The sequence below is a fragment of the Rhinopithecus roxellana genome, chromosome 3 (genome assembly GCF_007565055.1).
Source record: "Rhinopithecus roxellana isolate Shanxi Qingling chromosome 3, ASM756505v1, whole genome shotgun sequence".
Classification (NCBI taxonomy): Eukaryota; Metazoa; Chordata; class Mammalia; order Primates; family Cercopithecidae; genus Rhinopithecus; species Rhinopithecus roxellana.
In genome coordinates, this window is record NC_044551.1 from 74,837,676 (window position 1) to 74,856,039 (window position 18,364).

Consider the following 18,364-nt stretch of genomic DNA (forward strand, 5'->3'; position numbering starts at 1 on the left):
GCAGTGCCTTCTCTGACTCGATAAATGAAGTTCAGCCAAGAATAATCAGTGGAAAGATTGCCTGAAGTCAATGTTCATTACTTTCCAGGCTACCATCTTCAATTAACCCAGGTTGGCAGAGTAAAAGTGGAGTGCTAGGACAGGATTGTAATGCCCTAGCAGACTTACTGTTTTCAAATTTCCCTTCTGTACTCTCATGTACTTTACAATTAGTCAATTATATCTGTATTATTCCAACTACTACTACGATGCCTGAAAAACAGGCTGGCATTTTTGAAAAAGAGTTCTAGATTCCTATCATTTTAAAGTGGAAAATTATCTGGTTCTTACTAACTTGCATTGAGGAATTATGAAAAAGATGTTTTAAAACTAATCTGCAGTCACTGTAAAAGATGAATATATTCCTATGGATGCATGGGAATTCTATTTTATTTTAGAGAAAGGATCTCACTCTGCAGCCTAGGCTGCAGTACAGTGGATTGATCATAGCTCACTGCAGTCTTGAATTTCTGGGCTCAAACAATCATCTGCTTGGCCTCCCAAAGTCTTGGGAGTATAGGCTTGAGCCACTGTACCTGGCCTGAAATTATTTTTTAAAAGGAAAACTATTATTAGTGATCCCTACTGATGGATCATTTGCATATGTAATTTGAGATACAGGTTTCCTCTTAGCTGTGACCACCTTTTATTAAAGTATTTATCCTTTGATTGATACGTAGGCAAAAACCCTCTTTGGATTTTAGAAGAGCCTGACTTTACAAATGTATGTAAACTCAGGCTGGTTTTTAATTTATATTGGCTACCTAACAAAGTATCTTCTAAATTTTGTACAATACACATATTTCTTTTGGTGGAAGACATTAAGTTTCTTTAATCTTTGTGGGTTTGTGTAATTATTATAAAAATTGTATGTAAAATATTTGCACATTTTTACAAATATGCAAAAACTGGAAAATACACTCTGACAGCTAATGCTCTGAAAACACTTTATTACACAAATTACATTCAGATTCTGAAAATAGTGTTCTAACAGTGTAGCCATCTAAAAATAAAACATCCCAGAAACACACCAACTGAAGAAGAAAATTTAAAAGAGAATTTAAATAGAGACTTTTTTTATTTCCCTCATTGCAATATAATGTTAGTGATTTTAAAAAAATAGGAGATTTAGCAGCTTTGTCGTCATGTAGCACAAAGTTTCTCTTTACTGCCACAGGCTGAGAATGCTGAACAGGAAAGGCACCAAAGAAAGACACTGGCAATGAAAGTGCTATTGGGAAAATACTGTGTTCAAGCAAAGAATGGGGTTATTTACATCCACCAAAAAGTCTCAAAAGTGTAAATGGGCAAATCTTCCATAGTTAGATTAGTACTATGATGGAAAAAGAGGACTGTTTCTCTAGTCTATGTTCATATAAAGACAATGGCACTGTTATGAACTTTTAGGAAACTCCTCAACTAGAAACAGAAGCCAACTTAACCAAAACGAAGTAAATAAAGTGTGTACAGTCCCACATAGACTAGTACAGTTTACAATTAAATACACAGAACTTTAAACGTGCTAAAGGGAAAGAAATCTGACATTCTGGGTAAATCTCACTTAATCTAAACCAAAGCTTGGTTTTCAGGAGGAGGAAGGTGCGGGTGCAGGCAGAGGTGCTGAGTACTCCTCTTCTGATTCACTTCCGTCATCCTCCTCTTTCTCTTGGTCACTGCCCTCGGTGCTAAGCCGGTCAAACCCTTTTCGACTGTAACCCTTACGGCTTGCAAAGAAATTTCCAAGGTTTAAGCCTCCACTTCCCTTTCCTGAAAAAAACCAAACAATAACAAATTGGGTTAAGTTTGCAGCAATGATTCTGTTTCCTTGTAAATTCTTAAATGGTAAACAAAGTCAGAAGGTGGGGATGGGAAAGGGGAGATTATTTTATTTATTTTAAAAAATGGAAAAACAGACAAAGAGACTTATCCTTCAGAGCCATATAGATGCTACTATTAAAAGAAAGAAAAACAAAAGCTCCCGAGTATTATGTATTTCTGTGGGAATATTTCATATTAACTTTCACCTCCTGCTTTTCTCCAGCTCTCTGTCCAGAACTAGCCTCCCTGGAGCAGCTCCTCATTTCAATGACTTAAAGAAAAGGTCATCTTCACTATGATAAACACTGACATGCCAACAGGAGTGACAGAAAATTTGCTGAAGACAAATGAAGCCAGGTAAAAGGCAGGGGAAGAAAATTAGATAATGCAGAACGGGAAAAATAAAACTGGGAAATCTGCTGCCAGACCCATGCACTTCAGTTTAGTGTACAGTGCACATTCTGTATTTAATCTGGGAGACGCTAAGCTGTATACAAGGTGCTTTATCTTCAGAGACAAAATATGAAATGTCTCCTTGCTTTTTAAAAGACATGTGCTTGTTGACTTTGAACCAAACATAAAGGGTTCTAAAAGGTCAATGGCATACCTCTAAATCTTCCCAGTACTCTTCCTGAACTTGTCTCGAGTTTGTGTTCAGAATCTGCTAAAAAAAGATGTCACATTTCAAAATGAGTCCCAGTCATCTTCCTCAACCCATGCACTCAACTTCCAACTTAAATTCAGGAACTTGTAAATGATAAAGCAAGACCTGGCTCTTGTCTGTATGCAATTCTAATTTTTAAGAAAGGCAGTATATTTTCGAGGCATACATAAAGGGCCCAAGCTGGGTTTGACTCTGCTTGTGACTCTTACTGGCTGTGTGATCTTGATAAATTACTTCTCTGAGCTTCAGTTTTCTGCTCTGAGAAAAGAAAGATCAAGGAGAATCCTTGTCTGTAAGGCTGAGATCAGACACTGCATGTGACACATTTAGAACAGTACCTGTAGACATACAGTAAATGCTCAATAAATCATAGCTTTTTTTTAATCAGGAAAGAATTGTTACCAACAATTTGTAAAATTTTTCAATCTTTGGTTATTATAATTTAGGAATAATTGCCTTCAGCTTTACTATTTCTACTGACAGTACATGTCTTGCTTGAGAAAGCTTTGGATCCATGTATGTCGTTTCTTCTTTATGTAAGACATAAGTGAAGGGAAAGGACATGACACGTTGAGTATTCTCCAAGCATAGTAGGTGACCTACATGTTCCCAATAGGACTGCCTATCTCCATAAAGGATAGAAGACTCTCTTTCCTTATGGGGAGGCAGAACTCCCAATGGGTTTCATTATTTCCCTCACTGTGTCTCTCCCTGTACAAAGTCCCAGGCTTCATCACTCCCTCAAGGGCTATGGTCAGGAAAATCAGGCCTGGGGTTGTCCTGTTAGGTCTTTAACCAGGACTGAAGGCAGCATCATGGAAAAAGATAGCGGCAGATTAGATGAAAGGGAGAAGACAGTGATGTAGAAAGAAATAGGCAAGAAGGGAAGAAGAATCTGGTAAGACTGTTAGAAAGCCAACAAATTAGATTGTAAGTTCTGCAAGGACATTCCTTAGTTTTGTATCCCCCTGTGCCTAGCACAGTGTCTGATATGGAGTCAATACATAATAAGGAATGATGAATAAATGGAAGGTCCTTTATTAGGGTTTTTAATAACCTTAAACTGGATAAGATCTATCAAGGACAAATTTGGAAAAAAAGTGAGAAGCTGATCTACTACTACTGCTACATATGAAACTGCAATTTTTCTAAGTAAAACCCAATCAAGTAATGGCAATTTTCTAGGGTTTGACCTGGGTTTCTGCCTTCCTAACACATTCCTGTAGTCAGCATCATGTAACAGTGCTGTGTCACATGTGCTTAATAGCAAACAGGAGAGACCAAACCTTCCTTATTCCCTAGCCACTGCTTCTGCCAGATTGGGTTGGTTACCACCATTCCTGCCACCTGCCCCTAGGCCCCAGTGTTCCTACTATGCTGTGTATTTATCACTGCACTTACCACCCTCTACTATAATTTTTTTGTTTCATGTCTCTTTCATATGTTACCTATTCTGTGAGCTCAATTGATTTATTTATTCATTCTTTCAACAACAATTTATTAAACCACTAGTATCAGGAACTATTATTTGTGCTGGGGACATATCACTACTCAAGATATGGATTCTTTCTCATTTGAAGCATGTATATATCACCATGAAGACAATTATGTTTATTTCTCTTTGCCTCTACTTATGACAGTTCCAGATCTGTAACATGGACTCAATAGAAGTCCTTTTTGGGAAGAGTTAACTATATTTTTGCAGAGATTTATTGATGGCAGATAGAAAGAAAAAGAAAGTCCAAGAAAAAATCCCTTTTACAACATATTAAGTTGAATTTTCTGTTTTCTGTTTCCATGCCTTTTTCTGTGTCAGGGCTTTGCCAAGGGCACTGAATCACCGCCATGGCTGCCTTGACCTGAAATAGGATCAGATGCTGTTTCTTGATCAAATGCTCCCCGTCTTCCTGGTCCATGGATTTCTTCCCACACACAACTACAGACTTGCTCTAGGACTTGGGGACCCAGCCAAGGGACTGCTACTGAGAGGTGAGAAGCATGATTTGGGTTATTTGTTTATTTATTTAGATGTCCTAAAATAAACTCAGGTTTTGGATCCTATATTGTGATAATTATTTCATAAAATACTAACTCTGGTATTAGACTCTGCCTTGTTCAGTTATGGAAGGCTGATGGTCTAAATTATGACTATTCAAAAACTATCAAATGGTTTGTTATAGAAATAATTAATTTTCCTTGAAAACTAAGGTTTAAGACAAGTGTTTTTTATAACTTCTTATGCCTTTTATTACATTACCAATGATTATTCATCATAACCATTGGTGGTATTGAGTACTTCCTAGGTTCCAGGTATCCTGATAAATGCTTATGTACATTATTTCATCTAATATTTGTACAACCTTGTAAGGTAACTATTTTATCCTCACTTTTTAATGAGAAAACTGGTCTGGAGAGATAAGTAACTTGCCCATGGTCATGTAGCTAGGAGCCAGAGCCAGCCTAATGGGAGAAAAACACAACCCAAAAAACTGACCTAGGTACTTTGAGGACTGGGCCTCTTCCTAACAGCAGATATCTCCTCCTCTGGTCATTCAGCTAATTTATACTGACTCTACTACCTACAATTTCATATGGAGACATTAATTGGGCTTAAGCCAATTGCTAAAAGGTAGCATTAAAGGTTATATTTTAATCTAAATATCCAAATTTCAGAGTCTCCAGATACTAATTTTTACTGTGATATTAACTAGGGGCAATATTTGGAACACAGACAATAATGTCAAAAATGGTAGAGAGCATTAAAAACAAAAAAACAAAGACAGTGAAAAAAATCCCAAGCAAACTCCTGAGGATAATTAGGCCAAACACTCTTTCAAAGGCAGGTTCCAAGGTCACGGGGCTCATTTTACTTGCCTCCAAAGGCCCTTGATTTTTTCCACCGAATAAATATGGCAATGGCCAGCAGGACAACCACCGGAATAACCAGAAGGGTTGTAATGAGAACAACAGGCACTCCCGAGCCTGGCTCTTTGATCAGTTTCTGTTTCTCTTGCATCTTCTGTAATTCTGAGGAGGTGGGTTTGTTCTCCATTTTGGTTTCAACAACTGCCTCGGCTTCTTCAGGAAAAGAAGAGTTCACAATATTCAACTGACTCAAAGATTTCAAACCCCCCTTACCCACCCCTACCCATTCAAATCAATAACTGTTCACAAAGAACTTGTTGACTCCAGTGTACATGGGGTTCATGTTTTAATACCTGAATCTACCAAGCTGGCAGCAGGCATTGTGATTAGTTATTTCCACTGAATCGTTTTTCACCTTCAAATTAGTTTTCTTTTATTCTACCTTTAATATCTTCTTTAGCTATAATTCCACAGAATATATATCCTGTTGGAGTTTTCCAAAGGTAAAATTAACAAGGCAGTATTGAGTAAGGGAAAGAATTGGTGTGCATACTGGAATCAAACAAACCTGGGTACAAATCCCAATTCTCCTATATACTAGCCGTATAACTTTGGGCAAGTTACTTAAATTATCTGGGCCATAGTAACTTCATCGATAAAATTTTAATAATAGGACCTCCTTCATAAAACTGTTGGGTGTAAATGTCTATCATAAAAAATGCATGTAATAATTGTTTGCTTCCTTGTATCTTTAGTTTAAAAATATTTTTCATGTTCAATTAATTTTTGATACTTCACATGTACGCTGCACACATTAATGCTAGGATTACAAAAGAAAAAAGGAACTATGTCCTTTTCAGGCTCTTTTATATTGTTTTCAGCAAAATGTGAGTACAGACAGATGAACTGTATATCCTTTTGTTACTGATGAAAATAACTAACAACTATTATAATAACAAACTATTCTGTAACATTGGCAGGTACTGGGTAGGTATCAAGCCTAAAGTACTGTTTGAGAAATTGATGCAATGAAACTATATATATATATATATATACACACACACACACACACATATATGTATATAAAAGCTGCTGCAGTGATCTTAATAACTAATGACGTGAAAATGAGGTTGAGATTTGAGACATCCTTGCCCTACTCTAGTGTACAAAGGCTGGTAAGAATTTGCCCAGACTAAAAGTTAGAACCACATTTGCAGGAAGACTCACAGGTCATACATTTCTGAAATTTCAACTTCTTGGTATGCCCTTCTGCCCTACAATACAGAATGCATTGTAAAGCCTCAAGAAGATTTTGACAAAATGGTAGGGATAACACAATCAGGAAAATCTTTGGTTAATGTTTAGTAGGTATAGACTCAGCTTAGTAGCTTGCTGGACACTCCTCCGAATAAATGTTTCTCAAATTATTTAAGACACTGTCAACATAATTTATAATACAAACGGATGGTAGGTTCCAACTTTTCGCTTCAACATTCTGAGCCAGCGTCTTTTACAGTCTCAATGACACCTATTGAGTACTTACACCACTATCAGGCATCGTTTTCCTTTAATCATCACACCAAGCCTATGAGTAGGCACTATTATTATCATCACCATTTTGTAGATGACCTCATAGTCCTTTCCTTCCCTGTACTATGGCTAAAGGGACACCATCCTTTGTTTTCTTTTGTCCACTCAAGTGACTCTTGAAACTTGAAAGGGAGGGAAGGAAAGGAGTTGGTTCATAAACCTAGAAATGGTTCAAATATAACTTTTCTATGTCTAGCTTCTGAGGAGAATACAGGTGTGATTTCTATTCTTTCTGACCACTGATTGTTTTGTCTTTTTTTGTTTACTATAGGAAAGATATATAAAATTGCTCTATATTTAAGCTTATTCTATATTTAAACAAGAAAGTTGCAAAAATAGATCATGGGAGTAAAAAACATAGGCCAAAGATGTAGGTTGGCATTTAAGAACTTGTTCCTTTTAAAAGAAGGAGTTGTTCCTGTTTGAAGTGGGTATTACCAGAGTAGTTACTGCCTGTCATTTAGTAAGTTTATATGCACCTAATATATAATGGGTATACTAGGTCATATCTAGTTTCATGGATAAGGCAGAACCAGAATTGGGCAACATTAAATGGAAGGAACCGTGGATGATACAGGTGAAAGCCTAAAAGAATCAGTTTAGCATTCATAGAAAGTAATGAGAATGAGGCAATGAACGTGCTAAGATATAATACATACACAGCACTTTAGAAATTCTTGATTTTCACATCACTTCTGATATTTTGAGTGTTATCTACTAAAAATACTTAAACATTCCAACTTTTGGAACTGGCTGAAATATATTTAAGATTTAAAAGATGCTCTGTATTTTTAAAAAGGAGGCTAAAAATTTAAAATGTTCCATTCTGAAGAAAATAAACAAAATTGCTACTCTTCACAAGAGCATTTATATGTAGGGTAAAATGCCTAAAACAATAATTATAACTTAAGAGTCTAAGAATTCCACTGAAAGCATGAAGCATAATCCAAATTCTGCCACTTTCACTCTTTATCCTAAATTCTTTTACTAAAAATCCCAATAATTTGGAGCATCCATGATGAATGAAGAGAGAAGAAGCTCTAAGATTAGCCAGAACACTAGGTTTCTGGAAAATAGGAGGCACCTAGAATGACCATTCTTTTGTCATATAAAGTGCCAGGTGTATTCTGGGTAGAATAAACATGCCTTAAAATTGTATAAGAGTGCAAGCCCTTGTAGCATCTCTATAGATATTTGGAAATAAACAAATTTTCTCAAAACTGATGTATGACAGTTTTTCTTCTTCTTTAAAGCAATGCATTTAGAAAAAGGGAGGCTAGCTGCATTCCTTTGTGAGTGCACATATACACGTATGTGCAAATCTGTCTCCCCCTAACAGAAGAGAAGTCTAGAGACCACTTGGAATTGGAATAACTGGGACAGGAAGGGAAGGGCATTCTTAATACAGCAATTGTATCCCAGTTCATCACAGACAGAACTGAAGGCCTGCAGGCAAACGGCATACTAGGAAGTAACTGGTTAGAGGACATGAAAAGTGCATATAGTACCAATGAGATCATTCTTTTTTTCTTAAATGTAATGTGCTTCCTTACAATGTGTTGATTACCATAAGGCCTAAAAAGCTAACTGCACTAAAGAGGTTTTTTGATTTTTTAAAAGTTTTATTGAAAGTGATTGGCCATTATCATCTTATACTGAGGGGGGGTGCCTGGCGGTGAGGGCTACGCTTTGGTGAGATATTGGTATACCTGTTTTATCTCTAGTAACTTTATTAGGAAGCTTAAATCCTTTTCATTAGTTTTTTTTTTTATCATCTCAAATTATCTTATCCTTACAATTTCCTTAGAACACTGGTTCTGAAACCTTTTTAATAGTAATAGTTATATGACCATTCATAGTAGGGATAAGTGTTTTCAAAGGCAACTCAAATTTGGGGATTTAAAATTAACATGTAACTACAAGGCTATTAAGTCTGAAACTGTGTTTTCCCTTCTCTTTTATAAAGGGTTGTTTGAATTAAGCTTCAAGATATTGATAAAAAATAAGATCTAGAAATCCAGCATGATTTACATTCCTTTTGTAATAAGAATATAATCTTAAAAAAAAGTTTAATGAGGGTCACATGGGTTCAAAGAAGAAGAGACAACTTCATTTGAGTTTGGGTAACTATGAAAACTGGACTGTCAAGGCAAGACATTTCAGTAAAATTTACTGTTTGAACTGCTGAGTTTGACCACAAAGTCGGAAGGTTTCTGACCAATTGGACTCAGTGGTGTGCACGTGGGAGAGAGGAAATGGCCCGTATGACAGCATTATTCATCCTTCATTGACCGGCTAAGGTGAGGTCAGTATGGCTAAGCTGTTCTCAGCAGGCCAACCAGTACCACCTAGAATTTTTTGGTGAGATCTATTTAAACAGAAATGATCTGAGACTATTTTAAAATTCTAGAGGTTTCAGAGTAAACTATAACCATTCCCAACTTGCACTTCTTGGAAGAATTTATAGTGAATGAACTGGTGCTATCAGTCTCTCCTCAGCAGTATAGCAATAGTGGTTAAGAGCGCAGACTTTGGTACCAAACAGATTTTGGTTTAAAGCTTGATTCTAATATTTACTGTCTAATATTTACAGTAATTCTGATCCTCAATTTCCTCATATATAAAATGGGGATAATAGCAGTTATTACAAGGTTGGCATAAGGATTAAATGTAATAATTTCTGTATAGCTCATTGTTTCTGCTCTGTAAGTGATAGCTACTATTAACAGTATGATCTTTCCCAACATTTTTATTCCAGGACAAACAGAACTTGCCAACAATTCTATATATAGCAAAGACATAAAACTAGGGGGACAGGAACCTTCCTTAGTATATGAGTGTGATATGAATGCCACTTCATAGTGTCACTTGGGTAGGATCTCTACAAATGCCAAACAATTGCCATTTGTTTTATAATATTATATTACCCCTTGAGCTGGCTATATTTTCTTATCTGTCTACATAAAATCCTTAAACTCCCCCTTGCTGTTGCTGCTTTTCATTTCTTTTCCAGCTGCTTTGATGAGAAAAGAAAACAAGTAAGCCTAGGGTTGTGTCTGAATGTCTAGGTGAATCATTTGTAAAGCAACTAATAATGGAATCCCCTTGCTACTTAAATATTAGGTAGCATGAGAAACTCATGGCGAGTCCTTAACTGGAAATGACATGTCAAAACCCTGCAGATGTTAGAATGTACAAACATAAACTGATCCTAGGAAAGGGACAAAATAAGTTGACAGGGACTCCACATGAACCCAGTGGTTGCTTACCAATAGCTAAATCCCATTTCCCTAGTCTTGATATTATATACCAGTGATACTCTTATTTGTATATGTGTACATGTATGTAACTTTCCCCCTCTTTCCTTATAAGGCTATAAGGTCAGGTGCAGTCTCATTTCCCTTAGACCTGCGATAGTGCTTTACACACAAAAGGTCCTCAGTAAATCGTGGGAGCTGAATAAGATAGAAGCTAAAGAAACAGCTAATCTTTCCATACTATTATAGCACTGACATACCAAAGATATTTTTCATTCCTTTATATTAATAGAACATATTAAGAAAAGGTTTTTCCAATATGCCAAATGGTATTTTTCTACCTGCTTGGGGTTAATGTACTCCCCAAAGTGGCTGACTTTTTTTCTTCTCTGAATATCTCTGGCTCACTAGTTATAGATTTCTTGTATCCTCAATCACTTTTCATCACTTGAAATCAGTAATTTGAACTCATTATGACTGCTCCATTTATCAAAAAAAGAGAAGTGGCAACATACAGGTTTAAAGGCTCAGTACATAGCAGAAGTCATTGATAATTTACCAGATTATATTTTTAGCCTGGTAATTTTTTAAGTTGCAATCAAGGGCCATAAAAGAATTCAACACAGCTAGACTTTGGTTTTATAGTAATAAGAGGAATCTGGCCTACCTTTGATTTCCTGGACCTCAATGCCAGCCTTTTTAACTGATCGATGTTCCACTTCTGTAACAGCACAGCAAGGAGAGAAAAAAGTCAGAATCTCCAAAAAGAACATTTGAAAATTTAACTTTGATATTAATTTTACTCAGTAGAAAATATTTCCTTAATTCATCAAATGCATTATATTAGAAACGAGTTCAATGCAAACCACTAATTAAGTGGTCCCTGAATCCTGGATAAAATCTCTAGGGAAAGCTAAAATATTTCTAAGGACTTCATATTTAGAATGAGCTTTTTCTTGTAGAGTTCATAATATTGTATTATTTCTGAAAGACCAAGCAGTTCTGCTTTCACGTGGACAATATCTTAGACTGATTACTAGTTCTGCCATGTTGGGTTACCAGTCTTCTAGTTGATGTTAATGGATTTGACCAGTTAACTACAAGGATGCAAATAAATAAGACACCGATTTAATCCTCAGTGGCAGTCTTACTGTTCCAAATGTACTATTTTCCAGATTTATTGCACTCTGCTCTATGCAGAGGGCTTCTCTATTTTGAAGTTGAATGCCATAGCGCTGTGCTTTTCCACCAGGAGATGTACCAAAGTCACTTGGGAGAACTTTCTAAAATACACATATTATTCCTTTTCTTTCTGTAGATCTTGAGTGGGGACTGGCCATGTGTATTGTAACAGTCCCTGCCGCAGGTAAATCAGACATGCATCTTCTGAGTTTCAAACCACTAGGGTGGTATAAAGCAGGGGTTGCCAAACCCCAGGCCGTGGCCTGTTAGGAACTGGAACGCACAGCAGGAGGTGAGTGGCAGGTGAGTATAACCACCTGCGCTCTGCCTCCTGTCAGATCAGTGGTGGCATTAGATTCTCATAGGAGCCTGAACTCTTTGGTGAACTGTGCATGCAAGGGATCTAGGTTGCATGATCCTTGTGGAATAGTTTTATCCTGAAACCATTCCCTCTGCCCGTGGTCTGTGGAAAAACTGTCTTCCATGAAACTGGTCCCTTAATGCCAAAAAGGCTGGGGATCATGGCTGGGCCTCAGATTGAAATCTTAATGAGTTCAGGAATCATATTCCTATCCATAAAATTAAGATATTGGCTAGATTTTCTTCTGAATTCTTCTCCATCTTTAAAAGTATTTGTGCATTTGTTTTTGTTCTGAAAATCCTCAGTTTAGTCATGCAGTTAGAGGTTATCCATCTATCTTTGCCTTCTTGTCTGACCATGCCTTCTGGATCCTCTTTGACAATTCAGGTGGTGAGATAGCCACATTTGCAAGGGAAATGCGAAGCTACTGCTGGAGTGGCATAGTCCATGGGCATCTCTGCTCACTCAATCCTAACTTGGTTCTTCTTACACAACTGCAAACATTACTCAAAGGATAGTTCTGACTATAAAAGTTAGCAAATTAATTGATATCCAAACCCTGTATGGTATCTGATTATGTGTTTGGACTCCTGGTTTTACTTTCCACTGCTGTAATTTGTTTTCCTGCCTTTTTTTTTTTTTTTTTTTTTTTTTTGAGACGGAGTCTCGCTCTGTCGCCCAGGCTGGCGTGCAGTGGCCGGATCTCAGCTCACTGCAAGCTCCGCCTCCTGGGTTGACGCTATTCTCCTGCCTCAGCCTCCCACGTAGCTGGGACTACAGGCGCCCGCCACATCTCCCGGCTAGTTTTTTTTTTTTTTTTTTTTTTTGTATTTTTTAGTAGAGACGGGGTTTCACCGTGTTAGCCAGGATGGACTCGATCTCCTGACCTCGTGATCCGCCCGTCTCGGCCTCCCAAAGTGCTGGGATTACAGGCTTGAGCCACCGCGCCCGGCCTTCCTGCCTTTTTATAATTTATGTTTGCACTTTTATAATTAATATTTTTCTTCATCGTTTACATATCTTGTTTTTGTCCTTTATCTAAAACTACCTGTTGCAGCTCCTGATACCTCAAATTTATCATCCCTAATTATTTTCCTCACTCTCACCTTCTCCTATTTGGGCCCTACCATGTTTTAAAAGTATTTCTGGACATTGAAGTTTGTGTCCTATCAAGCATTTGGTACACTTCAATTTAAAAAATTTATTTGTTTTAGCATGATATTAGGGGTAAAAAGTTAGTCTACTTTTTAGGGATTAAAAATGACGTCCAAATTGCAATTAGAAAACTCCACAACTAGTTGGTGGGATCCTGATGCAGTAAATCTATACTTAGACAAAACATTTTGAGTTACATGAAAATATAGCAATTCAGTTATTTCGGAAAGCTGAAGTCCAAGCAGAAAATTCAAAGTGCTTCCTCTTTGGGATAATATGTCTCATATAGATGCTGGTATCTCTAGATGCTCAGCAGCTCCTGAGAGCTAAAGGGCCATATGGGAATGATGCCTTATGGAAAGAAGCCAACCCCTCTGCTTTGCCAAAGCCCCCTCCCTCCTTCTGGAACTAAGCTGGAATTAATGTTGACTTTTAATGTAACAGACAGTACTTCAGGCATCAAGAATTTCCTGTGGAAACAAGGGAATAAGTGCCAGCAAAAAAAAAAAAAAAATCATGTTTCTTTCCACTTAATGGACACCAAATAGGTCTTTTAACAACTGCTTTATACTTTGATTCCTACTCTCATCAGTAAAAAGGCAATGCAAATGTTTTTGTTTCATATGCTTTTAAGCAATCAAACTGAGGGAAAATGTGAACAATAATACTATGAAAACCATACTCTCAGTCAAGGTGAACTTCCACACGGTGTTGGTATGAGCATCTCCAATGTACACGGTCCCATCTTCAGATGCAACAATATCATGAGGCATATCAAAGTGCTGCCAAAATAAGAAGCCACACATTAAAGTGGTGAGCCTTTACTTGAATCCTTCATGAAAAGGCAGAAAAACAAAGCAAAGTCAACAACAAAACATACTGCTCAAACCAAAGCAAAATATTTCCTATTGAAGCAACTCAAGGCTGAAGGGAGTCATTCATTTATTCATTCTTGGGTACTGACTCTTCCAGACATAATTCTAAACACTGAGAAATGCTAAGGAACCCCCACCACTGACTTTCAAGTCTTTTAAGTGTTAAAATTTATAGGTAGATTATTTTTTACAATACTGTTTACTTGTTGTTACATTATGTCTAGTTATTTATATTGATTTTTGCCTTCAAGTTTCTTCTACCTTTTAATAACTATCAAATTTACTTTTTAAAATTTGTACAAGTAAAAAAGTCTAGGTATTAATTTTTATTATTCCCATCAAGCTATCATGTGCTATCTTAAAAACTATTTGTATATTATCGATAAGAAAAATCATTTCAGAGATTTGGGACATTTAATTTTTTGAAATATATACTAAGAGATATGTAGCAATGTGGGGTTTTATACTCTTGAAGTCTTATGTTTGTGATGTTTTCAGTCAGCAAAGGAAGCAAATTGAGTGTTACCTCCAAGTATTTCCTGGGTTTTTGTCCCTACTTCAGATGTTCTATATTTTAATATATCTTTCTCTGTTTCAAATCATTGTCATCTCCATTATGAGGACACAAGAGACAGGGGAGATCCTTTTATGACTTTCTTTTAGCGGTCACCAAACTAGTTCTTGGAAGAGAAGGCTTAAAATGTTGTGCTGCTGACATTTCCATCTGTCTCTGGAAGCCTCCAAAGGTGCCCTGGGTCTGGCAGTTGGCAGGATATAGATAACATCTGTCACCTTTGAGGCCAGAAGTCCTGCCTGGATACACAGTTATCAAAAATATAACTAGTGAGTATCCAGACAGTGGGCTTATCAGCCAACATCTGCCTACCTGATGTGCTGAGTTCAAAGGGTACTAATGAGACAAACTACTGTTCCTAGCTCAGTTTAGGTGGAGCAGAAGAATACATGCTCTGGAGATACTGTCGTACTTTAGAAATCATCAAGTTTATCACACTGAAAAGAAAAATGAGATAGCTGTGCCAAGGAGTCTCATTTTTTTCATACTCTTAAATAAGCTGTGACAAATGTGTAGAGGAAAACAGAGAGTCAGAAATCAAAATGCTGCCTTGCTGAAATCCTGCAGGCTTGTCATTAAATGTTCATCTTTTTTGGGAGGTTCAGTTATTGGATGGCAAAAGACTACCAAATGATAGGCCACTCCTGTTCTATACCGTAATATGTTCTTAGAAATTTCTTTGTAAAACATATGGTTGTAGAATACTTCATATTTTCTGATAGGAAAAATATAATGATGGGGAAATAAAGGTGAGGAAGGAATGTATAAACTATTCGCTGGCTAAGAACTTTGCTTTACATAAATCACAATATGTCATAAATTCAAGGCAACAACAATAATAAACCTTTATTAGTGGCTCTCAAATGAGAGAGCCACTAATCTGTATTTCTAGCAGAACCTTGGCCCCACTGATCCATGGAGCCAAAGGTTCTGCTAGAAATACAGTACTTTGGGGCCACTACAGGAACTCAGGGAGAGGCTTAATAGATGGGACTCTATCTTCTTGCAATCAGAAGAACTCAGTTGTAATCTTTTCAATGAACTGTTCTACTGCTTTGTGTCATTTGAAACAAAATTATGTTGTTAAATTTTAAGACCAAGCTTTAGTATTTTTAGAGCTACACAGATTTAAAGATCTTCTAATCTAGCCTTTGCAGACTCTTCTTTTAAAGTACCCCCAGCAAAATAAAATTGACATGAGAAAAGCATGATAGTATCTTTACCAGGCATCTGGTGACAAAGCCTGGAGCAAACTGCCTTCAAAATCTTGTATTTTATTTTAAAAACTCATAGGGAAAGTTGTGCTCTATTCCATAGCATAACAATGTTTACTTCAACATAGTAAGTTTAAATCTACTTAATATTAAGTAAAACAGTTCTTCTAAGTTGCACAATGTTCATGTTGTGGCTTAATATAGCCCTTGGCATAGCCAATGTGTACTTCAGGAATGAAAAGGTTAAGCACATTTCAAAGTCAGAAAGACCTAGGTTTGAGATCCACGTATGCTACTCCATGTAGTTTGAACAAGTAATTTAACTTAGGTGAACTTTTCAGCTCAAGTACTATCATTTTAATCATCACAGTGAAGGTTGGAAAAACAACATAAATCTGGGCTTTTTTTTTTCTTTTGATATGGAAGGCTGGGGATCATTCTCTTCCTTTTCCATATGAGCTGCTACACAGAAGATGACAAAAAATGCCTGTCTGAAGAGTGTGTATAAAAGCAGATATTGAGGGACCACAAGCCTTTCCTTTGATTACAGGGGGAATGACTTGGGGAGTGACAATGTGTATTTTTCTCTCACAGCTTTTTGATAACATCTGATAGAACCATTTTCTTTATTGTCCTACTGTCTAAGCTTCCCTGCACAGACATAAAAACAGAGTCCCTACATTCAGATGGAAACATCTCTAAAGAATGTAATAGTAGAAGATGGAGAACTGAAACGTAAGATGAGATAAGGAGTGGATATGCACAAACAGAGGCACAATCTCCTTACATAAAACTTGACCTTTGACGTGAAGAGGGATCTCTTTTTACACAGGAGTCAATAGACCATATTATTTCCTTCACCCAAAATTAATCTTCGTGATAATAATCTAATTAAATGAAAATTCTGAGAGATTTATAAACTGATTTCAGTTTACTGTGTCAACACAGAATATATTTCTATGTTTTGGTGTAATATCAAGTCTTATTTACTGAAAGGAAAAGCAAACTTCATCTTGGAGTGAGACTGTCTTTTCAAGTTTGCTGAATTGACCCACATATTGTGACTCATTCTTTGCCTAACATCTGATGAAGGCACAATGCTTTGGAAATTTTAGTTGAGAACTCTTCAGATTTTTATGAGGTTAAGGCTCGTTTAGCCTCTTGCTTAGCACTTAGTTTTGATTTCTAGATGCATATTTAAATTAAAAGTTAATATCCTGGTTGACACAGTACATTATCATTAAAAGAACAAGCAAGGCAAACACTCCACTAATACAAAGCAAAGAACTGAGAGAAAGTTAAGCATCTCACTTCCTTTACCAACAGACATGAGGAAGTTAGCTCAAAGGGGCACAGTAATGAAGACTGGATAATCAATAAGGATCTGAAAAACTGGAAATAAAATATTATCACCGTAATGAATTTCTTTCTGCAGGGCTGCTATGCTTTGAGATTTCATTGCCTGTTGCTTTTCTGGTGAACTATTTCTAGAAAAATTTTATTTGTTTATATAAATAGAAACCTAAAGAAAGGAATTTATACGGGAATCTTTAGTTTAGATTCCTTTTGGTTATATTCAGATCCTGTTACTATGGCTAAAAGCTCCAGTGAAGAAAAGGCTGTGTCTCTTTCACCCTTATACCCTTATTCACCTTTGTACCCTTAGTACCTAGCATAATGCCTGACACAGAGTAAGTATTTAATGCATATCTCTGGAATAAAATTTGATAAACACCAGACTAGCTGTCAGTATTCTAACAGACAAATTTCTATGAATAAAACATTGAAGCATTTTACTTTCACCACTGTTACTCAACATAGTACTGGAAGTCTTAGCTAGAGCAATTAGACAAGAAAAAGAAATAAAGGACATCAAATTGGAAAGGAAGGAGTCAAATTATCCTTGTTTGCAGATGATATGATATGATATTTGGAAAATCCTAAAGACTCCACCAAAAATACTAGTAGAAGTGATAAATTCAGTAAAGTTGCAGGATACAAAATCAACATAAAAAATGAGCAGCATTTTTGTATGCCAATGTGAACAATCTGAAAAAGAAATAGAAAATGTAATCCTATTTACAATGGCCAAAAATAAAATTAAATACCTAGGAACTAACCAAAGAAGTGAAAGATCTCTACAATGAAAACAATAAAATGCTGATGAAAAACACTGAAGAGGACACACACAAGGGAAGATATTCCATGTTCATGGATTGGAAGAATCAATATTGTTAAAATGTCCATATACCCAAAGCAATCTGCAGATTCAATGCAATCACTATCCAAATATCAATATTCTTCACAGTAATGAAAAAAATTCTAAAATTTATATGAAATCACAAAAGACCCAGAATAGCCAAAGCTAACCTGAGCAAAAAGAACAAAACTGGAGGAGTCATATTACCTGACTTCAAATTATACTACAGAGCTATGTAACCAAAACAGCATGGTACTGCCATAAAAACAGACACATAGACCAACGGAATCACATAGAGAACCCAGGAAGAAAATCCACACATCTACAGTGAACTCATTTTTGACAAAGTTTCCAAGAACATACATTGGGGAAAGAACAGTCTCTTCAATAAATGGTGCTGAGAAAACTGGATATCCACATGCAGAAGAATGATACTTGATCCCCGTCTCTCACTTTATACAAAAATCAAGTCAAAATGGATTAAAGACTTAAATCTAAGACCTCAAACTGTGTAATTTCCACAAGAAAACACTGGGAAAACACTCCAGGACATTTGTCTGGGCAAATTTT

The 18,364-nt window shown here is 36.5% G+C and overlaps 1 protein-coding gene across 17 annotated transcripts in view; it reads right to left on the bottom strand.

The window, feature by feature from the left end:
• Nucleotides 1-969: 969 nt before the first annotated feature.
• The window catches only part of PAM (peptidylglycine alpha-amidating monooxygenase), a 286,853-nt gene continuing 269,458 nt past the window's right edge, over nt 970-18,364 (bottom strand). For 3 of the 17 annotated variants that reach the window (XM_030927005.1, XM_030927006.1, XM_030927010.1), the window contains 5 exons: nt 13,614-13,713; nt 10,901-10,954; nt 5,396-5,599; nt 2,465-2,521; nt 970-1,806 (listed from right to left, as the gene is read on the bottom strand). In XM_030927005.1, the coding sequence (XP_030782865.1) occupies nt 1,625-1,806; nt 2,465-2,521; nt 5,396-5,599; nt 10,901-10,954; nt 13,614-13,713 (597 nt within the window). In that variant the 3' untranslated portion in view covers nt 970-1,624. The remainder of the gene's footprint in view (nt 1,807-2,464; nt 2,522-5,395; nt 5,600-10,900; nt 10,955-13,613; nt 13,714-18,364) is intronic. The other 14 variants (XM_030927012.1, XM_010372116.2, XM_030927011.1 and 11 more) reach the window with 7 other exon arrangements.